Raw genomic sequence first — 24,024 nt, 5'->3', positions numbered from 1 at the left:
GAGATTCGTTATCTGGTGCCAGAATAAACAAATCAACCCAGTTGATTGCACTCCTTCCACAATTGTGACATACATGCTCCACCTACTAGACGCAGGGTTGGTTTTCAACTCACTAAAGATACACCTGGCAGCACTGTCAGCGTACACCACCTCACATAGCAAGGTGTCATGGTGGAAGGTACCCGTGGTTAAAGCCTTCATGGAGGGAGTAAAGAGACTTCATCCCCCTATATCTAACCCACCACCAGGATGGGACCTGAACGTGGTCCTATCTAAACTCATGGGCCCCCCATTCGAGCCCATGCATAAGACAAGTCTCAAACACCTGACCTATAAGACTGCCTTCTTAGTAGCCATTACATCCATAAAAAGGGTCAGTGAAATTCAGGCTCTGTCAGTGCAGGATCCTTTCTTTACTATTCATAAGGATAAGCTGGTTTTACGGACACACCCTAGGATCTCACCTAAGTTTATTTCTAAATTCCATGTAAACCAGTCCATCGAGCTTCCGGCTTTCTTCCAAAACCCACAAAGCTCGGCTGAGGTTAAACTACACACCCTAGATGTGCATAGGGCGGTCCTTTACTACGTAAACAAGACCAGACCGCTTAGGAAAACAGATCAACTGTTTGTCTCCATAGCCACAGGCAAGGAGGGTAATCGCGTCTCTAAGGGTCCCATTTCCAAGTGGATTGTCAACTGTATCCAGTTGTGTTACTCTTTCTGACAAAACTTTGCCTTTTACGCCCAGAGCCCACTCGACAGGAGGCATTGGGGCCGCTCTGGCTTTCATTGCAAATGTTCCCCTTGACACCATTTGCAAAGCAGCTGCTTGGAGCTCTATTAACACTTTTACTCAGCACTACTGCATTGACACCCATTCCAAGACAGATACTCCAGTGGGACAAGCGGTTCTAAGACAATTATTCGCTCATGACCCTTCTCAAATCCCACCTCCTTCTAACACTGCTCGCTAATATATGCACAGCATGTGATCTAAGCCGATTCCACAAGCCTCAGAAGGGATACATTACTCACCGTAATCGTATTTCTGATGCTTGTATCTGCTTAGATTCACATGCAACCCACCCTTCCTCCCCTCTGAGAGAAGGCGCATGGATGCTTGTAGTCTTATCTTATCTATCTTCTATCCGCTTGGATCATCTGTACTCACGCTACTCCTCATGCTACCTCATGTCAGGAAAAATACAATCTGAGGGTCCTAGACGTGTGAGGGATCATGGGTACAGTGGACGTCACACTAGGGATAGTATTACTGGCACGCCCTGTGTCGAAGCCCATTTTCGAGTTTCGAAAAACAAACTGTAATACTCCGCAGCTTCCACTAGATGTCGGCCTATGCACAGCATGTGAATCTAAGTAGATACAAGCATCAGAAATAAGATTACGGTGAGTAATGTATCCCATATATTTCAGCGTGAGGGACAAACCTACAGTGTTGATAAAATAAAACCGAGAAGTACCTGAGGTCCTGGTAAGCCAAAGACACCAGGCGAGTAAGGCACATGAGAAATCTGGGTAAACCAAAGACACCAGGTGAAAAAAATATATATGAGAAATCCTGACGAGCAAGACAGCAAGCAATTAATAATGAATACAAATATAAAATACCTGGCAGGAAAGTATACCAGCTAAGTGAAACTCAGAAGTGAAAACCTGGCAGGTGAGTACACCAGGAAATTGCCATTGCATAAAGAAACCTGGCAATTTGAAAGCCCCAAGAAATAGTAAAGGAAATATTGTCATTTATTTGTTGAACCCTGTAAAGTTGGATGTTAAAGAAAGACATTGCAATCCAGACCACGGAGAAAGTTGCAGTAAAGAAAGACTGTTAAAGACTTGTTTGTCTAAACAGGAATCTTGTGAGTCCAAACAAGATACCAAAGAGGTGTTTAGACAAGTGACTATTCTTCTTAGAATTGTGAATTGAGGGGAAGGGATCCACCCTCTGGAACCAAAGGTTCCTGCCTTGGAGAACATTTTTTGTTGGAATTATACTTTTTTGTTGTGAACACTTTTTGGCCAATTGAAGATATTTTTCCTTACACATTGTCATTTGTTTATAGTGCAAGGACATTTTGGACACGAAGACAGTTTTTAAATTATGGACATCCTGTCACAGACAGATCCTTCATTTTTGGTTGATAGGCAGGGAAACTTCTCTTTAGCATAGGGATAGAAAGGCATTTTCCCAACCCTTTTTCTTTTAATAAATATCTTCTTGTGAAAACATGACAACTTTGTGTCAGGCTTCAAGTTCTGACCCTTCACAAGTGTCTCCTGCCCACACAACATTCAATTTGTTCCACAGCCTGGTATTCTCAATTCACGAGAAAGTCCAGCCTAACACTAAGCCAAAGGAAGGTTTTTCTAGAAGCAGTTCTAATCAGCAACCGCCTATCCTAGACCATGGAGGATAAATGTATCGTAAGCACTCATTCTGCAGTTCAGAGCGGGACAAATGCTACTTGTCAGAAAAGTATTGAGGCTTCTAAGCATGATGGCATCCTGTATTTTTATGCTACACCATGGACGTCTCAGGATGTAACCAATACAACAGTGGCTGGCAGAACAATGGTCTCGGAAGGACAATGGGATGATTTAGTGGTAGTCTCGCAAGCAGTACACAGTTCTTCAGTGGTGCTCAGTAGACCATATGATGAAAGGGAAGTCCATTCATTGCTCCACCAACACATATAATAACATACTGCTCTGATGTTAGGCTATGGTTCACATTATCAACACCTTGCTGCACAAGGAAAGTGGTCAAAAAGCCAGAGAAGCTTCTACATAAATTGGTAAGAACGGCTGTCAGTCAAGATGGCACTAATCTCATTCTAAACAACGTTAAAAGGAAAGGGCATGGATTGGCCACCAGGCGGCGCACGGATGATCTCCTATCCCGTGTAAGCTCTGTCTCGTAGGTCTGCGAGGTGACCTGAGCCCCCACACCGCGACCCCCCCCCCCACGGAGGAGAATCCAAGGAAGACAAATCAGAATACCCCCCCACCATCCAGGTGAAATTCTGACTTAAATCGGATCCGGGAAACCCGAGATATTGCAGTGAGAAGTTTCGTGCCAAGGACGGCATGAAAGTATCACAGCCCAGCACGGCCCTGCAGGAAAGCGAGCCCCTCCAGAGAAAACGCACGCTCTGAGAGGCGCCTGTCGGCGCGTTTTCCCCGGCTCCCTAACTGCAGTTCAGAAGTGCCCCTAACTGCTGCCCAGCGCGGACCACCGGAGCACACGGAGGGCCCCACCGGGAGGTAAGCCATGCCTCCAGCCACAGGCGGCTCTGACTGTCGGCTGCGGCTGCAGTGCCCCGGGGCGCTGTGGCCCACGGATGCACGCCCCGAACCACAAAGAAGCAACATAGGTTGGCTGTGGGGCTCTCGCCCAACGGAGAGTCACGGCCCCTGGTGTCCTGCGCTCCGCGGCCTGGACCGCCATAGAGGACGTCTGTGCCCATGGTCTGCCAACTCCAGTGAAAACCCCATCAAGAGTGACAGACACCAGAGGCAGTAAATACAGAGCCAGACTACCAGGGCAGTAACAGGACAGTAGTTTGCTCGAGTAGTCTGAAAATAACTCTGCCCCCGGACCTCTAATAATAGACGGTGTACTCCAAGGCAAGCACAATGACTTTTATCTCACCTAAAATGCAGTGATACACTTCATACGCCGACCACAAGGATGTCACCACACTGCTATTTGTAAAATGGAGATGCATGAAGCAAAGTGAATACCAACACCATAAATCCTCCACCAGTGCCTACATTCCACGGACACATAACCCCTCAACCTCTGCGCACTACCCGCCCTTTCTCAAGGAACCAAGTGATATCCCACGGCGCAGATCACCAAGCACCGTGCCTATCCGCCCGGCTAATCTAAGGTCCAGTGCCTGCATGGTTCGACCCCACCTGAACCTCCAGGACTCTTAAGTAGCGCTCACAACAGATAAAACGCCACCTTCTCACAGCAGTGCACTACGTGGAAGCCCATCTCATACCACCTTGGTGCACCCCTGCGGCCACACATTAACGACAGCATAACCGCATTGAGGGTAGACCGAGACACCCCACCGAAACAGACTGCAAGGTAATATTTGGTCCTCCCCGGAAATCCAGCTGAACTTACTTATGCAAGAATGCCCTGCAGGAAGACCACGCTCCAACCCCACAAGAAGTAATCCCATGCCTTTACATGCAGTGGACGTCCTTCCATAAATACCTCGACCACGGGTTGACTTAACAGGACGCAAAGCCATACAAAGAGAGCCAGGATCTGCCTCTCTCCCACACAACAAGCTGCGCCACACCCTAACAGTCCGGAATCAGCCTAAAGCCATCGGCTAACGCAGTGATACAGAGGGTAAGGCCCCCATGATAGGGGCGTGAGCCTCCTCTGACACAAGAAGCACCTCATGAACACTAGAGGCAAACTAGCCATGTACGCATATACCCCATCCCCCTTGAGTTCTGAATACAGGGACACAATGTCAACAGACACCTCGGAGACAGGCGCAGCCACCACCAAAGGAGACATCGCTGCCCTCCTGAATGAAATAAAAATCATGGGAGCCAATCTAGGCGGAAAAATAGATAAGATCACACAGAGGATGGATAATATCGAAGAGGGGCTGGAAGGGGTTGAGAACAACCAGACCTCCTTAGACACCCTGTAGACCCAAATGGACCTGAGATTAAGGAATATTGAGAAAAGAGAAGAAGAGTTTCGCCTGAAGATCGACGATTTAGAAAACAGAGAAAGAAGGAACAACCCACGTTTTTTTGGCATACCGGAACATGAAGGGGAAATGGAGGTAGACCTTAAAAAAACAATTCATGACATTATCAAAATCCTGACGGCAGACGAGGACATCGATGTGCCCATAACAGAAAGAATACACAGAGCCGGAGGCCCACCTGGAGGCCCAAGATCGGTCCTCGCCAGATTCCACTGATATCAGGACAGAACCAGGATATTAGAGAAAGCCAGATCCGGTGGCCCCCTCACATTGGGAGGAGCCCAGATAACCATATTCCAGGACTTATCCTCGCTCACTCTAGCCTTGAGACGCCTCTGTAATCCGCTGACGAAATGGCTCAAAGAGCAAGGTATCTGATATAGGTGGGGATACCCCTTCTCCCTCACTTTCGAGCATGGAAGTAGAAGGATACAGCTGCGATCAGAAGAGGAGACCCGAGACTGCATCGCAGAACTCCTCGACACAGGTCCAACATAAGGAGATGGAGGAGAAGTCCAACAGAACGGAAAGAGATGGGAACTCCAGGGACCAAGGAGAAGAAGAGTGAAGGGATCCAGAAAGTACAGATGAGGCAATAATACACTGGACAGTGACAAATGAAAACCTACCCCGACAACCCACATCCAAGAGACCAAATATCATGTGACACAACAAGTGCGGCCGTCCAAATGCAGGCGACTGATGCAATCCCAACGGGGGGTCAAACCCATGGAAGAGCACACCTTCAAACAGAGAGTCGGAGCACTCAGCTGATGAGCCCTGCAACCGCATGCATCACCGCATTTTTGTTAATTCTTGTTCATTTTTGTTCACAAAACTTGTCGTTGAGTTTTAAAGTGTTTGGGGGGGAAGAGAAAGGGGAGGCGAGAAGGGGGTTCAAAATGTTAAATGTATTTATTTATTTTACATTTATAAAGCGCTCACACAGCCCGCGGGCATCGAGGCGCTGTTACAGGAATTGTTTGTTTTTCTTAGTTGCGTAATTGTGTGTGTGGTTTTTTTTGTCTTAGTTACGTATTTATAACGCGCTTAAACACCCAGAGGTTTCTAAGCGCAGACCCGGGGATCAAACCTGTTGTTGCTTCGTGTCGTCTTGCTTCCAAGACGCGCACGCTGCCACTGAGCTATCCTCCCGGGACAAATTGCAGGCGACTGATGCAGTCCCAAAGGGGGGTCAAACCCATGGAAGAGCACACCTTCAAACAGAGAGTCGGAGCACTCAGCTGATGAGCCCTGCAACCGCATGCATCACCGCATTTTTGTTCATTCTTGTTCATTTTTGTTCACAAAAGTTGTCGTTGAGTTTTAAAGTGTTTGGGGGGGGAAGAGAAAGGGGGCGAGAAGGGGGTTCAAAATGTTAAATTTATTTATTTTACATTTATAAAGCGCTCACACAGCCCGCGGGCATCGAGGCGCTGTTACAGGAATTGTTTGTTTTTCTTAGTTGCGTAATTGTGTGCACCCAGAGGTTTCTAAGCGCAGACCCGGGGATCGAACCTGTTGTTGCTTCGTGTCGTCTTGCTTCCAAGACGCGCACGCTGCCGCTGAGCTATCCTCCCAGGACAAATTGATCGCATTTGTAACAAGGACCGTGCTATAACGGTCTTCACTGGTGGTCTGACATTGGAATGTCTGCTACCACCCAGTCCAAATCGGACGCCAGCAAACAAAGACGCAAACCCTCACCGTTAAGAAGAAAATGAAAAATGGAAGCAGAGGGCCAGAGGTATCATGTTGGATACCTCTAAGGGGAGGGAGGGGGGAGGGCGGGGAAAAAATACTTAACCTCAAGACGGCCACACATACTCACAAGAACATTCCAACTTTGTTGGCACCCAACGACAAAAAATGGGACCCGGTGGACGAACTAAGAAAGCATACAAATGGTCGATAATCACAACACAGTAAGCGACAGGCTCGGCGACACTACGATTGGGACACTGAACGTCAAAGGACTCAATTCCCCCACCAAAAGGTCACTTGTGATCCGAGACTAGATACAGCAAAGGGGAAGAAAGGAGGGTCCTGTATACCAAGGTAAGCTCCGACCACTGGGGCTCAAGTCCACTCAAGAAAGCAGGTGTCGGCATCCTCGTGAGTAAAGCGCTTCGATTCGAACCCCTGAAGACCTGGGCAGATGGAAGTGGCAGAGCACTCATATTGGTCGGTAAAATACGAGATACTATCGTCACACTCGCATCCATTTATGCCCCCAACACTGGGCAGTCCAGGTTTCTACAACGTATAGTCCCCAAAGTCATGATTGAAGCAGAAGGCGAAGTGATTCTAGGAGGCAACCTCAACATGTGGGCAGATCCAGCACTGGACAGACAAGCCAGCAACCCACAGGCAACCTCCACACCAGAGGCGGCCCGTTCAAGGTTAATAGACATGATGGACGCCTACAAGCTCAACGATGCATGGCGCGATATGAATCCTCGGCAAAAATAATTCACATTCTACTCCTCGCGACATACACTAGGATCGACTATATCTATCTCACACCAGAATTAACGGAGGCGATGTCCTCGTCCAGAATATCTCCCATAACATGGTCGGATCGCGACATGGTCACGGTTACCCTTAGCCGGCTGGCGATATGGCGTTGCAACGAGACACAATGGAGGGACCCGATATTCCACGAACAACTCACAAAGGACATCGACCAGTACTTCGAACTGAACAGCACAGGCGAAACCTCAAACACAGTATGGGAGGCAGGGCAAGCCACGTGGCGAGGCATACTTATCAAAGAAGGAGCAGCAAAGAAAAGGGAGTGCCAACTTATAGAAAACAAACTCAGGAACGAAATAACCCAACTCGACAACACTGCCCAATCAGCTGTCATGGACAGAAACCAAAAAAATGGATGCGGCCAACGGCAAGAGAGAGGAATTCCAGCAACTGGAAACTGAACAAATCATATGCAAACTCCAATATTTGAAACAAAAACAATACAAAAAAGGGGACAAAGCTGATGCTTTGCTCGCCACCAGACTCCGCGGGCAACGCAAAGAAAGATGGGTGGCAACTATAAAAAGCGAAAATGGCACCGGTGGAGACCACCCTTCAGATATTCCTGAAGCCTTTGACAGCTTTTATGAAAAACTATACACCTCAGACACCATGCCAGACGAGGAAGCAACCGCAGAGTACCTGAGCATAATAACTATTCCAAGCCTATCACGGGAGACAGAACAAGCCATCGACGCCCCCTTTACAGGTGAAGAGATGGAGGAAGCGATCAAAAGACTCCCAACACGGAAAGCCCCTGGAAATGACGGATATACGGCAGGGTTCTACAAAGCCTTCGATACCCTCCTCCCATTTATGATCGAGCTCTTCAATCATATCCTCCAATCGGGCTCTGCACTCAAATCCTTCTCTGAGGCACTAATCACGGTCATCCCCAAAAAAGGCAAGGACCCCAATTTATGCGCATCCTATCGCCCCATCTCCCTCCTGAACACAGACGCTAAAATTTACACGAGGGTCCTCACTGCACGGTTGGAGATGCATATGCCTACTATAATACACAATGACCAGGTGTGATTCATTCTCAGTAGACAAGGTGCAGATTCCACTCGTAAGACCCTCCACCTTATTCATGAAGCTAAAAAATGCCAAACACACCCGCACTATTTTCAACCAATGCGGAGAAGGCGTTTGACAGAGTCGAATTGCACTTCCTAGAAGCAACGCTTAAGAAAATAGACAAGAAATCAAGGCTGTCTACACCTCCCCACGAGCCTCCTTCTTAGTAAATTCCCAGTACTCATGCTGGTTCTCCTTGAGTAGAGGAACGAGACAGGGGTGCCCCCTCTCGCCAATATTGTTTGCACTGTCACTGGAACACATGCTCAGAACAAATGAAGGAGTCGAGGGCTTACACGTGAACGGAAGAGAATATAAGTGTGCCCTGTACGCAGACGACATTCTGCTCCATGTGCATCAATCCCCCAGGCGATCCACCTCATTGAAGAATACAGCGCGTTGTCTGGCTTCAAAATCAATAAAACCAAATCCATCCTCTTCCCATTAAGCAAACCCACCACAAGCTACAAAGCTGAACTTGAACAATTGGGCCTGACCATCGGAGGCCCGACATTAAGATACTTAGGGGTCAATCTCACGAGAGACGTCACTGATATATACGAGGCCAACTTCCCCCAACTTCTCACCGCCTTCAAAGCAGACCTCGCAAAATGGCGATCCCTCACAATCTCATGGATCGGACGCCTGAACGCCATCAAGATGGTTCGTCTCCCCGCTTCCTATACCCCTTCTAGGTACTCCGAGTGGCAATCCCAGAAGATTTCTTCAAACAAATGAGGAGGGCGATAACAGGATTCCTATGGGACGGAAAGAAGCCCCGAATACCCTATGAGACTCTTATATTAGCCAAAGATCAAGGAGTTGTTGATCTCCCCGACATCGAACGATACTACCAGGCCGCCCAACTATGAATACTCATTCCGCATCTAAGAGACAGAAAGGACTTACAATGGGTCCAGCTAGACAACGATAACCTGACCCCTGCGACCCTCGCAGAATGGCTATGAGTCCCCAGACCACAACTCACTAGAAGACTACTCAACCATCCAATATTAGGGACAATATGGAACATATGGAAGGTGGAAAAGGGAATGACTGGTGTGACCACATGGCCTTCTCCCCTGAGCCACCTGTGGGCCCCAGGGATCCGAGAAGAAATCCTGAGCACCCCAGATATCAAACCTGGTTTGACACAGGACTCGAAAGAGTAGGACAGCTATGGAGGGAAGACACATTTATACCAATCACAGACCTGGAGTGATTTCGCCAACCTACATATCCCAAGCCAGAGTCAAAAACAACCCACTGAATTCACAACCCCGTAAGCAACATACATGAACGAGATCCGGACTCCATCCGCCTTATTACAAGCCATAAGACCAGTCGCATGATCCGAACATATGCAAATCACTTGAGGATAATGTCCCAGCCGCAAGAATCACAAACTATGTTCATGCCAATGTACCGGAAGAATACAACACGCCGTCTTGGGGTGGAAGGGGTATAGGGTAAGGGAACAAAATGACTTAAGGTAGAGGTGAAGGAAGGACAAATACACCCAATTCCGATCTTCCTCTACCGACGCCTGAAGGGCGTCCTATCCAAACGAGAATGGAAAACGAAGATACGAAGGGATCTCGCCCCCTTCGAGAAAACCCTGGATACCACCACCATGAACAAAGGCCCGATAGCACGCATGTACAGCGCCCTGATCTGCAAAGACCAAGTCTTGAACCTCAGACTTAAAGAAAAATGGGAAATAGACTTCGACAGAGAGTTCGACCAACAGGCATGGGCCACAGTTTGCAAAACACCATCCCGAATATCAATAGCTGCGCAATGCAAACTACACGCAATAAAACTACTCCACAGATGGCAATACGACCCCCACAGACTATCCAAAATGTACCAAGCCAACAGCCCAAAATGTTGGAGACGATGTGGAAAGGACGCTAACTACTGGCATATGTGGTGGGACTGCCCCAAAGTCCGCATATACTGGAACGAAGTTCTTGGATGGATCAAACAAATAGATGGCATTGGGAGGGACCCAACCCCCCTCCTGACCTTATTTGGTATAGAACAAGATGACGAACTACACAGGATAAAGGGGCTGCTATCCCCACTGTTACTAGCTGCAAGATGCGGTCTAGCTGCGAGAGCTGGTCTAGTTATTAGATGGAAAAGTCCTCGCCCTCCAGTCAGAAAAGTATGGATCAATATCGCAATGAATTTTTACACAATGGAGAAGATCACGGCGGGCCTTCATGGAAAGGCAGCACGCCACGAAGAAACCTGGTGTGATTTCGCCAACCTACATATCCCAAGCCAGAGTCAAAAACAACCCACTGAATTCGAATCCCCGTAAGCAACATACATGAACGAGATATGGATTCCATCCGCCTTACTACAAGCCATAAGGCCTGTCGCATGATCCGAACATATGCAAATCACTTGAGACTAGTGTCTCCCAGCCCACAAGAATCTCAAACTATGTTCATGCCAATGTACCGGAAGAATACAACACGCCGTCTTGGGGCGGGAGGGGGGAGGGTAAGTGAACAAAATGACTTAAGTTAGAGGCGAAGGAAGGACACATTTGATCACACTACCGCCTACGCCCAATAGAAATGATTTATTGTTGTAACAATGTGAATATAATATACATGTTCTTCTGTTTATTGTCCTCTCGTTATAAAATCAATAGAAATGTAAATTAAAAAAAAGGAAAGGGCATCCTCATACAAACATACTGCACAACCAGTGTTTTATGTCAACAAACAAGCTGGAACACATTCAAAACAACTGGCCATTGTTGGACAGAATATTTGGCACTGGTGAATACAAATAAACATATTCATCCAGCCACAGCATGTTCCTGGGGAATACAATGGTCTGGCAGACACCCTTAGCCGAGTACGGATACCTGTGGGAGCTCAACACCAGTAGACAAGAATTGTTTTAACATGAGGACATCCAACAGTCTACCCATTTGCAACAAACTAAAAAAAAAAATGGCAACTCTTTGCATCCAGGTTCCCGCTGCCAGGGTCCATAGGCAATGCATTTTGGATAAATTGGTCATGCTATTTGCAATTCACAAAGGACATCATTAGAGTCAAACATTGATACTTTTGCACCAATGTGGCCCAGACAACCGTGGTACTCGTCTACAACACATGTTTCTCTGCCCCCAAATTAAACTTAATCTAATCCAGGACCTGTTTACCCAGAGCAACAAACTAATACTACACTCATGCCCTCAGCCAATTTAGCAGCCTGTATCCTCTGGTCATAGAATTGGCCATTTACATCAACCACACAGTGTGTGAAAAAATTGCGAGAAGCAAGAAAAACGAACACCAGACACTGCTATTTCAACAAAGGGAATACATCTGTGTTCTTGTGTAGGAAAAACAAAATCAATCCTATAGATTTGTCGGCTACAGATGTGACAATATTCCTTATGTATCTATTAGACTTTGTTCTAGTTTATTATTCACTTATGGTACCTTTAGCAGTTTACACCACATTTCAACAAAAACTATCATGGTGATAGACACCAGTAGTTAAAGCCTTAACGGTGGGAGTACGGTGGGAGTCAAATGTATCTTTCCACCCGTGCCTCACTCCCCCCCTCCCCTCCCCCCGACCAGGGTTGGATTTAAGCACGGTTCTCTCGCTGCTTAATGGCCCACCGTGTTTGCTGATGTACAAAGGTGCGTTAAGTGAACTCTTGTAAAGTGACTTTCAATATTGCTATCATATCAATCAGATGGATCAAGGAGTTACAAGCCATATCGGTAACTAAACCCTTTGTAACCATATACAAGCATAAAGTAGTGCTAAGAACACACCCAAGATTTTCACCAAAATTCATCTCAAAGTTCTACTTCAATTGATTGATTTGCCATTTTGCGTTTAAAGTCCACAGAGTAGTGGCGAAAAAAGCTTTGCATGTGCTTGATGTTCATAGAGCTGTTCGGTACGATCTAGACAAATCTAAAGAAATACGACTTACAGATTAAGTTTTCATTTGAAAACCAACAGGAAGAGAAGGCGAGGCAGTCACTTATTCAACCATTGCAAGGTGGATTGCTGGGGTGTAATCAAATGTGCTACTCTCTAGTAAACCTAACACTTGGCTATACCCATAAAACTCATTCCACCAAATGTACTGGAACAACATTAGCTTTCCTTGCTAGCATTAGCGAATTTCAAAGCAACCACATGGAGCTCAGTGCACATTTTTACACATCACTTTTGTAAACAAAAACAGATCCTGCGGTGGGACAAGCAATTTAAAAACATTTATTTGCATATACGTTTTCAGCTCCACCAGTGGAGCTACCGCCTGGACCCTGGAACAAGGTGCAAGTGGAATTAATAGGCCCCATCAAAGGTCTTCCCACAGGTAAACAGTATGCCAGAAGTCTATTTAGCAACGACACAAAGTAGGGTTCAGTGATGGCCCTGCTACCAAAAGAGTTATTGCTTTCTTGTGTGCCATGTTCAGTAGGGAAGGCCGAATGGCTTTTCCATTGGCTAGGAGGATGACTGATGGCAGGTACACTACAGTGTGCACAAGCAATCTGCCACTAAAATGCAGTATAACCACCAAAAGGCAACTCTGAAGCACATGTTTAAAGCAGCTAAGTGGCTAATGGTCATTTTCCTGGCCTCTCTCCGGCCTGGTACTGTGAGGGTCTAACCCAGTGCAAGATGCGAAAGCAGCCTTAGTTGTGAGTGATGGATGCATGTAGAATAAGGAGAGAGTGATTGGTGTTGGTGCCCTAGGAGGAAATGGCAGCTTCCAGATGACCAGTATGACTCTGATAAACGAGGTGCCTCTTTAGCGTAGATCAGAGTGTAGAAATATTTTTAATTATGTATATGTGCTCGGCAAAGGTGGCACAACTGATTTCATGCCCCTTGATGTGCATTCCCACCCCACAATTGCGGGCAGTAAATAGACTGTTTCTCAAAATGTATTTAAAAGAATAGAGTCAAATTCAAACCAAGGTGGATTCGATCTTTATGGCAAGAAGATTGCCACAATGTTTTGAACTCTTAAATAATGCATCAGCAATGCGTTAGCTGGTGCAGAGTATTACAATCTTGTGTTTTAAAATTCTAAAATAGGCGCCGACAAGGGCATACCCATAACACTATCCCTACCCTACGTATGCGTGTGTGTTCAGGTGATCATTCACACAGACATCCTCAGGTTGTTTTTTTTCTGACATGGTCAATGAAACTATGTTTGTACTTTAAGTGTATATATTTTCCCCCTTCTGCTTCTTTTGCTCCCTTCTGGCAAGGATGGGTGGACGCATGTGACTAAGCAGATACAATCCACAAAGAGACAATTACTGGCAAGAAAGATGTGCCTTCTGTGGCCTGTGAATTTGCTTAGATTCAAATGCTTTGCATAGATTAGCAAGCAAGATTTCGTTTGATGCGCACCTTCATGCTCTTCTCTTTTCTGGCAGACAGCCTGCACTATTTCACCAACCTATTCACAAGCCTTGCATTCCCACCCACCAGTACTCACTCCAGAGGAATCACTTGGTTGCTGAGATACCCATTTGCCAAGAGTGGACTGCACCCACCAACTAAGCTCTCATATTGGGTGGTGCAAAAGAACTCCTCCGAGCAAGAGTTTCTCTTGAATTTGTTGATATTGGAGCAGCTCCCTTTCCACCAACTTGGAGGGCCACCCTCCCCCAACTTACTATGAGGCTGTAGTGAATGTGAGGATTTGCTTTAGCTGCAGCATCCCATACTTCTTTGGATCTCTGTCATCACTAGACAAAATTGCAGCCCATCACTCTTTTTCTATGCACTAGCCGAGAGGTGAGAGAAACGATCTGCCAACACATTCCCGGGACCTGTCCACTGTAAAGGTTTGCTCTTTTAGCCAGGTAATACGGTTTGCAAGAGACATTGTCACTGCATAGCTAGTGGGTTTATGATCGAAGTGTTTGTTGTCAGTCTTAAAGATTAAACTGGCTCCCTGACAGTCTTTGTTTGGTCGCTTCGTAATGCCTAGATCCTTTGTTACATCTTTGAGTGTTGACTTAACATTCTAAAAAAATCCCTGACAACGGAAATATTCATTATGCTTGACACTCTGTGGCTCTCTACTGACAGTGTGGGATGGTCAGGGATTTTGCCACATAGTCATCAGCTCATTTGTTACAGAATAGCACAGTATTTTCTCCCTCTGCACCAGTTTCTCAATATGTGGTCATGCAGGTATGGCACTTTGAGGGGCATCACACACAACGGACTTCTTTCTCTGTTTCCAATTCATTCATCTAGGCTGTATTGCCTCTGAAAGCCGATTGGGCAATCCTGGATTTTTCTCTGGGGTCTTTTGTGCTATGGTAACACTTAAGGGTAAGGCAGCCTCTATGCTTCAATTATACACTTGAGCACATCATGAGCCCAACACACACCTTATTAATTTCCCATAATTACTAGAAACTGCTCTCGTGGGTATATGCTCATACACGTGAGCTTTTAAGTATTTGCCCACTGTGTCATTGCTATTACTGCTCATCACTGACTTTACAAGCATGAAATCTCAGTCTGCATCCTTACCCTCTCATTTCCTTCCTTACCAGTATATATCTTGTATGTGTTTTTAATATTCTCTTTTACCGTCCCTCTCCTCCCCTTTTCCATTCACTCACAAATCACAGTCTGGTTACCCATGGTGGGGCCACAATGTGCCACTCACTGGACAAGCCTTGGCCCTATGAGACCACTTCGGTGGTGACAAGTGCAATATAAAAATCTTTAACGTAAATCAATAGTTGCAGGGCTCTCAATCTACTAGCCCACTCGCGTTGGTGAGGAGAGTTTATGGAGGTTAAGTACCATTTCTATGGTACTCGACCTTGCTGCCGAGTCTGGGGATGTTTTAAAGTTTTATTTGACATTTACTGCAAACAAGCTTTGTTTACAGTAAACCGGAAATGTGCTTCACTGTGCATGGCTGGGCTTTGGGTGGCAGCATTGCACCAAATATGAAGTGTGCTTATGGTAATGTGCACCATTTTACAGAAAGCACTGGTAAATATTTTGTCACCAGTCACTGTGGAATTGAGTGTATTTCTCTTTGAGAATGTAAACTACGGAACTTGCCTTGTAAGTCTAGTGGGACTTTAAAGAATGTGTGAGGAGTACTTGGTTATTCTTCTGCACTCTCTCCCAAAAGTGAGGAAATACTGTTGCCTCAGAAGGAATTGTTGAAATCAGTGCTGTATTAATAACCATCAGCCGGGGTCTCTGACAAGTAAAAGTGTGTGTGTGTGTGTGTGTGTGTGTGTGTGTGTTAGTTATATGTAGGGATTAAACTGCTATAGAATGTATTTCTGCAGACCACTCTTTGGGTGGGGTGAAGAGCCTATGGATAAATCAACAAATAAAGCAGAGTGGATCCCACAAAAGTGAGGCAAAGATAGTAGTGGTTCTATTTAGGACCAGTCTGTTTTCACTATGGAAAGATGACCTTTCAGTGTACATTGTTTTTGGGGAGGGGGACTTCAGTGGTGAGCCTGTTAATGGGTCCACTGAACCTCTATATCACGCATAAATATACATTTAGAGAACTCACAAGTTAAGAGGCTAATCATGTTTGTGACCTAATTTTGTCGATGCTGTGTTCTCCTCTCTCTGCTTTCCAACAGCTGACACAAAGTTATTGAACCTACGCAAGTAAAGCATAAGTGCTGAATTAGAAAATGAAGTATTGATACCTGCAAAACTAGGGATCTTTTTCTTTTTGATGTTCTCATATGTGGTAAATATTGCCATTTTCTAGTAGTATTTTAGCAAGTTGTATGCTATGAACTGGAAAGAAAACAAATTAAGCTCATACGGTATAAAGTGTCAACTATGGTGGCTGTACTCTTGGATAATGTCTACGTTCCTGGGAATTGGCAGCTGTGTGCACATTCAAAATCCCTGTTTAGATCTCTGAATTCTTTCATATGATATGATAGTTTATCTATATAGCGCCTATAAACAATGTGTTTCAAAGCACTTCAAGGCAAGGGAGGGAACAAGGGCAAATACAATGACATTCTTACAGGCCATGGACAGTAAGAATGTGAAATTAACTATCATACTCAGCCTGACGACATTTCTGGTAGAGCTGGAGAAAAACAAAAGGTGAGGGAAAGGGGTGCAGAAAGGTAGGGGAGAAACAAACAAGCGACTATCGTACTAGGCCTGACATTTCAGATAGTGCTGGGTAGGTGGAAAAAAAAGTAGTGGGGGGCGCGACAGACAAGGTGGCTATCATACTAGGTCCCGGGACAATTCTGATAGAGTAAGTGCATAGAAGAAAGTAAGGGGGGGAGATGGGAAAAGGGAGAAAGGAAGAGGAGAGGAGAACAGAGAGTAAACAGTCACAAAGAGTGGAGAAGAGGGAAGAGTGAATACAATTGCAGAAGTCAGTATTAACACATAATGTTACAAGCCAGGATACAAGATGAAGATAGGAACCGCATGATTCAGGGCCATCATGAATACAGGATGCAAAGGAAGTCCAGCATGAGAGTTCAGAAAGGGTGACACACCGTGATCAATGAAGTCCATAAAAGTCAAATCCAGCATTGGCCACAAGACAGTGATGGTGAAACCAGAATGTATCAGGACAGACTCCTGCAGAAGTAGGCTGGAGCGGGGGTGGAGCAGGGTAGAAGAATCAAGCAAAACAGGCAGCCCCTGTGTGCGAGAAGGGAGGGGGGCACAAGGGAACATCACAGGGGGATCATAGGGTGTCGGGATGGCCTGTGGGGACAGATGTTGTTGCATGCTTACCTGCTGTCTGAGCACGGGGTCGGGCCCTGGGTCCTCCTTGTCCGAACAGGTATTGCCCTTATCGTCGTCAGCCCTTTCAGGTCCTAACAGGAATTGCCAGGTGGTCGGGGCTTGCTAAGTGAGGAAAGGGCGGCAACGTGGAAGGCGTCAGGTGGGTGGGGCTTAGGCCAGATGACCTAGATCCACTTGCACCTGCTCCCCATCTGTGAATAAGAGCACTGTTTTTAATTTCTATTAGATCTGTTTCACAAATTGCTAATGTCCAAGTTGTGGTCTTGGTTTTCTCCAACCTTAAAGATTATTGAAGCAAATTAAAAGTTTGAACTATGATCGTTCAAATCTGAATATATTTTTGTAATAACTTCTGCAAGAAGGGTGAGAGTTGCCTGATTAAGCCTGTGTACATGTTCACAAAATGTGAAGGGTTTTGCCAAACTCTGGTCTATAACTCGTCAGATGTTTGCCAGACTCGAGCCCCATCCCCTTTCCCTACTTTCCCCAATGAATCTGAGGCAACTAATTTGGAATTCTCCTTAACAACTTATTTAATGTCCAGGAAAGTAGCAGCAGTGTGTGTGTTAATAAAATAAGCACATGTGAAGAACCAGCCACAAAAGCTTCATACACATATATATATTCTTTGATTTCTGCAGCACAACTAATGCACCTGATGACGATGCCTCATCTCGATATTCCAAATCTGAGCGGATGGGATACAATCGTCATAACCGGGATACCAATTTTCCAGGAAATTCAGCACAAAGCAGTGCTATGGAAAAGAAAATTGAAGAACTAGAAAAGGTATGCATTTCATTTTATGGCAAAATTTGCATTTTGCAATTATGGGCATGTATTTTTACAAAGCAATATTTTACATAATCAGTTTATCAAGCAAAATGTTGCACTATGGAAATTCCCAACATGTGTATCATGCCATCTTGAGTTTTGTATGGTTCATGTTCCAAAGTCATGAACAGTGAGGTCATTACTTTCTGCACAGTCCACCTGAGGGGCCTTTCCCACTGCTTATTTGTCAAAAGCAAACCAGTGCAAAGGACGAGTATGCTTGTCCATTTTGCCTAGACTTGGATAATAGCCTGGCAGTTAAGGGGTTAATGCATTCCTTTTTAAGTGGATTATTATTATTTTTTTTATTGTACTTGTACATAATCAAAAAAAGAGAAATTATTTTTACAAGAAGATGTCGTTTAAAATAATTCAAAGTTCGTTTCACCCATTTTCTTTCCAAGGCAGGATCATTTTCATTCCAAAGGTAGAGTCGAGTCCTGTATGGCGCGAAGAGTGGCTCGTGATCAGCCAGTAGGAAGAACAACTTTGCTAGACCGAGTTTCCGTGGAGACTCATGAGCTGGAAGAAGAGAGCCTAGAGTAGCTCGAGCCTATCAAGGGTCGTGAGGTTCAAGTGAGGGTTTAAGTCCCACGGCGTTGATTTTGGCAAAGGCCTCTTCGATTATTTTAGCCGTGGCAACCGCCCAGCGAGATTTTTCCCCAGAAATCAAATGGCACCACCATGTGTTTTCTTCAATCAGGATCAAGTCGTGCCATAATGGTGTTAAAAAGGCTGAGCCTGCTTGATTCAAAGAGGGGCAATTTAGCAGGAGGTGGCGAATTGTCTCGATAGAATCCGGGGTATTGCATAGTCTGCAGATGGTATTAGTGGATGCGCTTCTTATCCTTAGAATTTCTCTAGTATGGAGCAGGTTGAATCGGGCTCTTAGAAATGTCGATTGCAGTTCTTTGTCTGGAAATTTTAGACAGTACGCCATGGGAGATTTCAACTTGTTGTACGTGGGAGGGAGATGCTTTAAGAACTTGATTGCAGCAGCTTTGTCGATGGTATTGATCCAGTCTTGGATCTTCAGTTTTTCACTGACTCTTTGAGGATTCGTGATCAGGTCGATTTTTGGGCATTGCAGTTCTTCCAGTTTGCTTTCTTGGCGGCGTATCCGGACTAGGACGGCCTTACAGTTCGTGGTGGCCAGCTCCTGCCCGATGTTAAAAATCGGGAGGCCGTCTTTGATTAGGGTCTTCCTGAACAGGGCGAGAGAGGCCACACTGACAGTAGCACTTAACGAGAGCAGGCCTAGCTCTCTTCTAACCGCTTCGATGGGAATAGCGTTAGGTAAGCCAAGGAGGGTTTTCCAGATGTACCCCTCTAATTTCCGCCAGAGTTGTGTTGGGATGGTGAACATTGCATCCATGCCATAAGTTATGGCCGGGACCATTTTTCCCTTGTAGAAGTTAATAGCCGGGGCTAGCGAAAATTTGCCAAACTTCCTGTCAATCGCTCTCATTTGGGAGGTGAGAAGTTGGGTTTTCGACCAGAGGTGGTCTTGCATTTTCAATTCTTGAGTTGACCCATCAATAAACACCCCCAAGTATTTAAAGTGGGGGACCACTTCAATTCCGATTTTGTTCACTGACCAAGACATAATTTTTTTCCGGGGGTGGCGGGTTTTCGCAAAGATCATGATTTTGGTTTTGCCCGATTTATTTGCAGGTTGTTGTTGGACATATAGACTGCAAGGTTGTCCAGCTGCCGTTGTAAGCCGATGGGAGTTTGGTCAAACAGGATCATGTCGTCGGCATAGAGGAGTCGGGACATGGTGGTGTTTCCGAACTTCGGGGGAAAGCTGTGGACCAAGACTTCGGAGTCTTTGTAGCCCCCCAGAAACGCGACAAAGAGCGCGGGAGCCAACGGACCGCCTTGCTTGACTCCTCTATTAGCTTGGATTTCCTTGGAGAGGGCACCTTGCCTGTTAAGCGGGACGTTAAGTGTGTTGCCGGTGTGGAGAGCTATTATTGGATTTAGGACAGATTCTGGACAGTTCCAGTTTTTCAATTCAATTTAGCCCATAGTCTCGTTCTGTCGACTTTATCGAAGGCCTGAGAGAGGTTGATAAATGCAGCGTACACTGTCTGGGAGCCTTGTTTTATTTTAGCCTTTAAGATGGTAAGTATAAGAATGTTCAGTGTGGTACTGCCGTTCTTCTTGAAGCCTGATTGAAGAGGGTCGCTGCAGGGAGCCGTTTTTGCCCATCGATGGAAATGGTCTAAAAGAAGAGAAGCGAAGAGCTTGCCCATGATGTCCAGTAGGGCTTTAGGGCGATAGTTTCCGGGAAGTTCCCTGCTTCCCTGTTTGAAAATGGGGATAATAATAGCTTTACGCCACAATAGTGGGATCTTCCTGCTTGTTCTGCAATGGTCGAACAGGATGCTAATGAAGGTGGACCATTCATTGAGGTGTTTCTTTAAGTCTGTTAGTCAGGCCGTCCGGGCCCGGGGCTCTTGACATTTTTAACCTTTAGATGGCCACAGTTATGTCTGATACTGCTGACAGATTTATCCACGCGGCGTCTGTGGTGTCAGAACAAAGTTTTGTTAGTGGAGTCGGACTGGCGAAGAGGTCGCTGAAAAAAGCGACCCAGACTTGCTCCAATACTGAATTGATCATATTTGTAGCTGTGGCCCCTTGAGAGTTGTTTATCAGGGACCAGAAATCGGCTGTTTTTTTTGTTGTAAGGGCTCTGAGCATTGATTCTGCGTCATGTTGGTATAAAGCTGCCCGGGGCGTTCTGATCCATGAATTATAGATTCGGTTTTCGTTTTTCCACAGATCCCATGCAGCGATGGTGTTGTCTGCCTTGGCGTTGGGTTTGAACTTCCTTAATGCATTTTTTTTAAGTGCTATTTGCTTGTCGTACTGGTGGTTGTAGGTCTTTGGCTGGAACACACCAGACGACGGATGTTGCTTGTAGTTGAGTAGCATAGGAAGGTAGTTCGGTCTAGGGAATGGGACGGAGGGCAGTTCCGCCGCCGTTTCTGCAACATATTGATGGGTAATTGACCTTATGTTGGCAGATGTCAGGCGCAGCCGGGATTGTTGTGGGTTAGACTCCACTGAAGGCAGGTAGTAGTTTGTCTTTCGAGCCATGAAGGACCATGTCAGAGTTAGCATGTTGTGGTCGCTCGCTGTGGTTTCAACCACTTGAAAACCTTGGATTTCTGCACACAGCGCTTGTGAGGCAAAGATGTAGTCCAGGGTAGCCGACCACTGTCTCTCTTCCATGTTGGTATGTGGGGCTGCCCTTCCCGTATCCAGGCGGTGTTGTGTAAGTTCCTGGAAGACATAAGAGTCATCCAGGCTTCACCTCTTAGTTCCGCTTGTGTAGGCTCAGTGTGCTGAGTAAGTTGATCTGTGGGTTGGCCGCACTTTGCGTTGAGATCTCCGCAGATTAGTACCCACGGGGTGTCCCATTCGATGAGGATGGAATCAATAGTTTCAGCCATAATTTGGCAGAAGAGTGGTGTCGAGGTCCTTTGGGGATTCCAGTAAGTAGTAATCAAGGCGAGTGGGGGCGTTGGGCGGCATTTTAGACGTGAATTAGAATTTTCAGCCAAGCGATTCCATTCGATTAGCACCGCCAGGACCCCATAAGAGTTGGCCGTGGTCTTGACGATTTTTAGATTTTGGCCTGACTGCTCCGCGATTAGAAGTCCTGCCAAAGGGGGCCTAACAGGCCTTTGACAGCGGGCGAGATCACAATGTCATATCCATCCATCGAGGGTTTGTCCTGGAGCCATGTTTCTTGCAGGCAGAAAATGTCAAACTGTCCCAGGTCCAAACTATTTCCGTTGCTTAAGTGGGTGTGTCCCCTTGTATTCCAGGAGGCCAACGTCAAGAGTTTTGGTTGTAGATGAACGTTGGCTTCCTCTGGAAGTTGCTATTTAGCTCGGCTTGAAGATAGAGCTCCTTTTATCCAGTCCCATGGCCCACCTGATGCTGTGGACGTTTTGAGCGCGGGCGATGACGGAGGTGTGGCCTGATTACGAGGTCTATGGATATAGGACTCTCTTCGAGGAGACTGGTCTCTCCAGCTTTGCTTTCTTCTGTCCGAGCGAAATCTGTCCTGTTGATGGTGTGCCGGGCGGCGCGTGAATATTTCATGTCTACCTTGGGTGGGGTGAGGGTCCGGCCGAGCTGGCACGTCGGCCCGGGCAGCTTTAGATGGAGTCCTGAGCTGGTCAGGGTGGCCTCGTGGGGTGTGAGGGCGGCGGTCAGGTGCTTCATGGCGAGTCTTCGGATTCCTTGGTGCGTCAGTGAAATGGGCCCTCAATTCATCTCTTCGGTCGACATGTCGTTGAGATCGGCTATGGTCATTGTTTATTCTGTTTTTAGAGTAAGCTTCCCGGGTGGCGGTTTTCTGGTCAAGGGGTTTTAATTCAGACAGAAGGCCTTGTGATTTTAGTTCTTCACCTGCTTGTTTGCATATATCCTGGATTGCAGAGCTGTAGATATGCAGGTAGGCCTTGGCCTTATTGTCCCTGTGGTATGGCTCAATCCGCTTAAAATCTTCCGATTTCAGATTATTTAGGGTGACTGTGGACGATGTTATTTTTAACACGGTTCTTCTATTCAGAATGATGTACTTGTCTTTATTAGAGATCTGCTCAATTTTGAAAAGGCGAATGGGGCTGTCCTCCTTACAGTGAGCGCCATGCTTTCCTGTTAGATTGCAGGAGGCGATGGGCCTCGATGACAGAGATCTATCTGAATGATATGATATGATATGGCATTTGTAATGCGCCTATACACAAGTGTTTCAAGGCACGACGAGGCAGGGAGGGGGGGAACAAGGGGAAGACAGACAACGATCCTACTAGGCAAGGTGTCATTCAGACCGCGCAAGTGCAGGGGGAGGGGGAAGGGAAAAGGGGAAGGGGAGGGGGGGGGAAGTGCAGTACAAGTAAGTAGATTAAAGTAAATAAATAGGGCCAGCTGGTGGCAAGTGCAAGGTAAGTGCAGACAAGTGCTGGGAAAGGGGGGGGGCTGTAGGGATACAGAAACAGTCCCTCAGTGCAGGGGTTGCCAGGGAGGCAGTGCAAGAGGAGAGTGGCTGGGCCCAGGACCGAGGTCGGTGAGAGTGGCCCAGTTGCAGATTAGGCCTAGAATGAGTTCTAGGTCTGGTTCTGCCCTGTAAGTCAGGTAAAGCACTTAAAGGGGAGTTAGGGTGCCGCGTCCGAGTTGCGCTTTGAGGAGCTGTACCCCCTGATGAAAGTGATGGGGTGTCAGGTGAAACTTGGGGCTTACAGAGCAGGGGAGATGTTGATTGAGAGTCACGGGAAGTAGAGCCTTACTCGGACGCGTCCTGCTCGTTTTGTACAGACACCGTGGATACGAGGCTTGAGTTAAAAAAATCTGCTGGTGATTTTGGGGACTGGGTCAAGTCCGTCACGGAACATGCTCGGGTCCCAACAGGGTCTGCACTACCGAGCGATGTATGCTGCTTAGGGATTGCTGCGTCCGTTTCCGGCGTGCATTAGGAAGGTTGCCGCGTCGAGGTTGACAGTTGATCATTCGTTGCTAGTTTTAATACCTTTTTCCCTTGGGCCCGCCGTTGGTTCAGACTAGAATTGGTTGCAGGGGTTAAGTTGAGAATAGGGGTGGTCATACTGACAGTTGGCGGCAGCTTTGCTTTATTTGCGAATATTGGAGCGATTTCATTGGGTAGCTTGAGCTGAAGGGTATGGGTTGACTTGTCAGCCAAGATCTTTGATGGAGGGCTTTTTTAGGAATGAAAGTGGGTTGGAGGGCGTCCGGCACAGGAAGTGGCGCCTCTTTTGATATGTGTGGAATGTCGTACTTCAGGTCGATGGCGGTTATATAGCCTTCCAAAAAGGTTAACTCGGACTGAATAGTAGCTAGAATAGCCCTTAGCGCGTATGCACATCAGCACGCATATGCAATTTCATTGGACCAAAGGCCCTTAGCGCGTAAGCGCGTCTGTGACGTGACGCGCGCGGGTGTTTCCCTCATTACA

At 46.5% G+C, this 24,024-nt stretch overlaps 1 protein-coding gene across 3 annotated transcripts in view; it reads left to right on the top strand.

The window, feature by feature from the left end:
• PAWR (pro-apoptotic WT1 regulator) overlaps window positions 1-24,024 on the top strand; it is a 561,175-nt gene that overhangs the window by 376,866 nt on the left and 160,285 nt on the right. For all 3 annotated transcript variants that reach the window (XM_069629285.1, XM_069629286.1, XM_069629287.1), the window contains exon 5: window positions 17,837-17,984. In XM_069629285.1, the coding sequence (XP_069485386.1) occupies window positions 17,837-17,984 (148 nt within the window). The remainder of the gene's footprint in view (window positions 1-17,836; window positions 17,985-24,024) is intronic.

The sequence above is a fragment of the Ambystoma mexicanum genome, chromosome 12, assembly GCF_040938575.1.
Source record: "Ambystoma mexicanum isolate Mex_15411 chromosome 12, UKY_AmexF1_1, whole genome shotgun sequence".
NCBI classification, from domain to species: domain Eukaryota; kingdom Metazoa; phylum Chordata; class Amphibia; order Caudata; family Ambystomatidae; genus Ambystoma; species Ambystoma mexicanum.
The sequence above is the reverse complement of the archived record's forward strand: the minus strand, read 5'-3'. Positions and strand labels throughout refer to the sequence as shown.